Raw genomic sequence first — 5,364 nt, forward strand, 5'->3', positions numbered from 1 at the left:
TATGATCCTAATTAATATAATAACTAAATTCATTATTTTTATTTGATGGCTTTTGTGGTGTTACAGAAAATCACACGGTTTCAAAAACTATTTAAAAAAACACATGAAAACTCTAAATCAACTCTCAATAATCTGAAATTCGAATTTCCCTCCATAGCTCCATTCGAGTTCATCTCAAAAAGATACCCAAACGCCCAGCCCATGCCCATCTTCAGGTGACTAAACGGCACCGGACTCCGTTCACCGGCTGCAATCTCTTCTCCCGTTCGCCCCGCGCTCTCCTTCTCTCTCTCTCTCGTGGCGCAACTGGGTGGCCGCCGCCCTACGCCAGGTGCCTTTGCCGGTCTTCGTCGGGCCGGTTGCCGGCGACGAGCACCCACCAGGTATGCGCTACGCAGTGCGCATGCCTTCTCGTCCCTTCTTGCTGTGCGAGTGCGAAGCCGAGCACCACGAACCCTAATTCAATACAGATTGCGGTATTTCTATTCGGATCTGATATAATTGCAAGTTTATACATGTATTCTGCATACTGACTTCGTTTTTTTTTTGCGACAAGAGCTATTGGTTGAACATGTGTACACCAATGTCGCCATGGATGGGGCGGCTGCGCTCTCACCACGCGACCCCTCAAAGTTTTCCCAAGAGGAGGCCCCCTTCCCAGACCAAGAACCCGGAGGAGAAAGAGGAGCTCCAAACATGGAAGAAGCATACTGCCCGCAAGAAGACCGCGAGAGGTCGCCACGCTGGAGCTGCTGCACAGCAGCCCAGGGCGTTCTTACGTGGGTCTTCGCGGCTCGCTGGAAGAGACTATGAGCATCCGATTATGATAGACGATGATGTAAACGAGGTAGGGGCTGCTCCTGCTTGACTCCTATGTTTATTTTTACCAGTACCATATATTTTGTTCATTCCTGAATGTTATTATGTTTGTTAGTTAGAAGCTTGATTCATTTCATACTTGATTCATAGTTTATGAGAAATAGCAGTATAATTTGAACTTCCTCTTGTAGGAATGTAAATCCAGGGCTGATCAATCAGCAATTACACCTCTCCGCAGATCCCCACGATTCCATCTGGAAGATAAAAGTTTGAGCAAGTCACTGTTGCCACCAAATCGCTGTGAGACCTCTCCTAACAGAAAGACTAAAAATGCTCATAGAAAAGACAAAAATCAAGAGAGCCTGAAAGGGAATAGGGGAAGTGCTGGATTTCCTCCTAGGAAAGATATTTCAGATGTATCTAACAAAAAGAGTGACAAGCAAGAGTTAAAGCCCATCCATTGTAAAGTGCAAACAGGAAAGAGGAAGAGAGGAACAGAAAGGAGGTTGTTATCGAAGAAGCAAAGTTGCCAGGACCCTGGACCATTGCCTGCGTATCGCCAAGAAATTGCATCTTGCAATGAATCCAGAAAATCCACCCACAGAAGGATTGAAAATGACCCTTCTACCGAGGTGAAGCTTAAAGTTGGTGATGTGAGATTGGCAAACATTGATGAAAACATCAACAAGCCCAGTGGGACTCAGAGAGAAGGAATAGAAATTTTTTGTGGTCCTGATGATTGGACAAAAGAGCAGGACATGGCATTGCGCAAAGCTTACTTCAGTGCCCGACCATCCCCACATTTCTGGAAGAGGGTTTCAAAAATGGTACCAAGCCTTCACATCACTTGCTTTAGCGTCCTTTTCATTTCCTATAAGTGGCAAGAGTTAACCGAAGAAATATTGTTTTACTAGTTTGACTTGCTTACATGAAACAAGAACAATAATGCTGAAGTATTGTGGCCAAAAGTTCTCGCATTTTTCAGAAATGAATCTCAGTGCACATGGTCTGTTCACATGTTATTTTTTAATTTTTTTTGTTTCGACAATCCATTTCTTTTTTTTCTCGAAACACGTAGGAGAGCTGTGTATTAATATATTAGGAAAGAGAAAAGGTCTGAGAACAGATCGGGTACAATCGACTCCTTACGGAGGTCGAAAACACAAGAACAAAAACACTCAATCTAAGGCACAAAGTACAGGCCACCACTAGCCTCTAGCCTAGCCAATAGCAAGAAGTCTTAAGGCCAGATGCCCCTAAGACCTCTAGCCCCGGCCATACCCCACAGCGTTGCATCCTCCTGGATGTGCTGAAGGATATCTCTAGTGCTCGGGGATGCTCCATCAAAGACACAAGTGTTTCGATGCTTCCAAATCCACCAAGCCACAAGGATTACCATCGTGTTAAACCCTTTTTTCTTCTCTTTTGATACTTGGCCTTCAGCATTACTCCACTAATCTTGGAAAATCATGTCCTCAGGCCCTGGTGCCAAGTATTGCAGTCCCACTTTACATAAGACCTGCCACCAAATGTTTCTAGAGAACACACATGAGAGCAAAATATGCTGGACTGTTTCTTCTTGCTGATTGCAAAAGAGGCATTTGTCATGACGAACCATACCTCGCTGGGCCAATCTATCAGCCGCCCAACACCGGTTGAGCGATGCTAACCAAATGAAAAACTTAAATCTTGGAGGAGCCCAACTTTTCCAAAGTCTTTTAGCCGATTCAAAGGATGTTGTATCGGTCCAAAATCTGTTATAAGCCGTCTTAGAGGAATAGAGGCCAGTAGCGCAAGGCAACCAAAGGTGGACATCAGGGACTCCTGTTTGTAAATGAACACCTTGAATCAGGTCCCAAACAAGAAGGAACTCCTTGATGACTACATCAGTCAGACTCCCAGAGATATCCTGAACCCAGCTGTTTTCAGCAAGAGCCTCCTGCACCATGCGGCCTTTCCTTACCCTCAGGGGGTAAAAGCTGCAATAGACTGCCCTTGAATCCATCTATCTGTCCAAAAGAGAGTTGTAGTACCATTCCCCACAGAAGAATGAACCGAGGCCTGGAAGAGAGCTTCAACATTAGGATGTACTTTTATGTCGAACTCAGTCCAGGATCTCTCACGACAATCCATTTCAAATATCAAGGTTTTAGAAATATATCTATGATATGGGTGTTATATGAAGATCCATTGCTAAAAGTTAATAAAGTCATTAAGGGCCTGTTTGCCAACAATGTTTCTTAAAACCATGGTTTTACAATACTATACATTGCACTTGTCATGGCAATACCATATGTTTGGCTAGCTCCAAGAATACCTTGGTTTTGAGAAACATTGTTTGGATACAACATTGTAGACCATGTTATTTAGACGAAAGCTAGTCATGCCATGAAAACTTTGGGTTGGAGTGGAGTTTCTAATACTCCAAAAATACCATGGTATCTAGAATACCATGGTTTTGAAAACATAGGTTTTAGGAATGCAACCAAACACCTTATGGCACAAAATGGTCCGGTATCCCTATAAGCCATGGTATTGCCTAGAAACTACAAAAATACTTTACTTCCAAACAAACCCTTTGTTGACTAGACTTGTTTGTTACTAACCTTGGGGATTTGAGAAGATAATCTCCCTTAGGGATATATAGGCGTCCTCGTAGGTTTATGGGCCTACCGCCCGCCTGTCCACCCGCCCACACGCACACATGTAGATATATATACGGTCACCCTAGGTGATGATCACCCACTTTGAAATGACTCATATATATGGTCCTTGATAATATTAACACTGTTAATATTCTATGGAACTAAGTTTTTGTGCTGATCAATTTAGTTCCTTTTTTTCGGTATATACAAAGATTCTAATGCACTGTTTTAGCAGAAACTCATACATCATTAAGTTTCAATAACAGTTCATTCTTTTTTTCTATAGTGCACAGATTTGCTAATTCTGTTAACAAAAGGGTATGATTAGACAGATTCAAATAATTAATCATCTTTAAAAAAGGTGAATAGCTGTGGGGTTTCAATTCATCAAATTTACCATTAGCTTTTAAAAATTAATTGCACAAATGTAAAAACTTGGGGACTAATGGGCTTGTGATCGCACAATCAAAATAGCCTGTGGTTTCGTAGTGCCAGTTTACATTTCTTTATCATACTTCACTGAAATATTTCAGTAATAGGTCTTGTTTCTTATCTAGCATATTTCTTCTTTTATTTGTTGAGTTCATCCTTTGTCATTAATTAGATCAGTGATTTTGACACAACTCTTTTCAGGTGCCAGGGAGATCTGCTGAAGATTGCTTCAACAGAATTTATACTGACCTCTCAACACCGACTCCAATTGCCCCACGTCCCAGAGCAAGTAAAACAACATTTTCTCCTATAGGAAATTTCACATTGTCTGATCCAAAACCTCCAAATATCTTGGAACCTACAGTTGGAATGCGAAAGTCCGCTAAACAGAAGAGTCTAGTAGCACAGAAGACAGTGAGGCATTTGTTGCAGAAACATTGCCGCATTGACCAAGCTCAAGAGGCTGACCACTTCTCAGTTTTTGAAAGCTCACCAAGTGCCTTACAATTGAACTTATCTTTTGACAATTCTCCTGGGACTCCTGACAGTTATATGAATTCAGATTCTCTAGGCAAGCACAGTGGAAGGTCTTCAGCACGAAAGAAACCATTTTCAAGGTTAAGAACTAAACCATCTGAACCCAGCCCAGGAGTTCTAAAGCCTATAAAGAATGTTATCCTACATGAGAGGTACATTGATAAATTGGCACGTAGAGAAGGCGCAAAAAGGCCTCGCAGAAGGGCTCCAGCTGGCTCTAAAGCTGCTGATTCTGGGAAGTCTCTTTCTGAGCAGCAAGCTGGTAGTCTGAAGGCTGCTAAAAATGCTCTCATCTCAGAAGCAACCGACTTCATAAGCAGTTTTAAGACGCTTCAAGCCAATTCGCTTGCGCATGCTGTGGAGAATAGTGAAGACGAGATTGAATGTGATGCCAGTGATTGTAGCCATGATGATAAAGAATAAGAATGTCCTTATAGTCTTGATTCCCAGCGGCCCTTAGCAATCATCTCCTTTTTGTCAACTAACGTTAGTCATCACTTATCAGTTGTCAGCTGATGTTAGTCAGCACTTATCAGCTGCAATAAGGCTAGGCAGTTGTCAGGGCAGTGTATTCTGCCTAATATGATGTATCTAGTTTTGTTCCTCTTAGTGCATCAGAGATGTTAGTTAGTTGTGAAATGTTGCCTTCGTCATGCCTTATGAAGATTGAAATCACTGGAGATTACAATGGTCGAACCTGATTCTCTTGTGTAATTAAGTTTGCATAAATCAGAAAGGTTCATTAAACATAGTTTGTTCCATTTTTTCTTGAACACACATCAGAAACACGTATCTTTTTCATTAAAGAAGAAAAGAGAGAAAAAATGGTCTGTTCAATTCATAAAGAAGTTTCAACCATATTAAATTAGTGCAATGTGGATTAAAAGTTCTCACCATGTAAGATCCACATAATTTTACCTTTTATTTCCAG

At 41.6% G+C, this 5,364-nt stretch overlaps 1 protein-coding gene across 2 annotated transcripts; it reads left to right on the forward strand.

The window, feature by feature from the left end:
• The first annotated feature begins 230 nt into the window (after positions 1-230).
• On the forward strand, positions 231-5,037 carry LOC100217234 (uncharacterized). Of its 2 annotated transcripts, none has more exons than NM_001143589.2 (4): positions 231-476; positions 557-847; positions 1,011-1,646; positions 4,098-5,037. In NM_001143589.2, exons 2-4 carry the CDS (start codon positions 572-574, stop codon positions 4,854-4,856), a joined length of 1,671 nt encoding a protein of 556 aa, NP_001137061.2. In that variant the 5' UTR covers positions 231-476; positions 557-571; the 3' UTR covers positions 4,857-5,037. The 2 variants fall into 2 exon arrangements, with proteins under 2 accessions (NP_001137061.2, NP_001352294.1); NM_001365365.1 differs by having other exon boundaries at positions 255-383.
• The last annotated feature ends 327 nt before the right edge of the window (positions 5,038-5,364 follow it).

This window comes from Zea mays, chromosome 8 (genome assembly GCF_902167145.1).
Source record: "Zea mays cultivar B73 chromosome 8, Zm-B73-REFERENCE-NAM-5.0, whole genome shotgun sequence".
In the NCBI taxonomy this organism is placed as follows: Eukaryota; Viridiplantae; Streptophyta; class Magnoliopsida; order Poales; family Poaceae; genus Zea; species Zea mays.

Excerpts from the sequence above, each read along its gene's own strand:
- LOC100217234 (NM_001143589.2), top strand. The coding sequence starts at position 572 with ATGTGTACACCAATGTCGCCATGGATGGGGCGGCTGCGCTCTCACCAC. Across the intron at positions 848-1,010 it reads TAGACGATGATGTAAACGAG|GAATGTAAATCCAGGGCTGA; the intron begins GTAGGGGCTGCT and ends TTCCTCTTGTAG. Across the intron at positions 1,647-4,097 it reads GGAAGAGGGTTTCAAAAATG|GTGCCAGGGAGATCTGCTGA; the intron begins GTACCAAGCCTT and ends AACTCTTTTCAG.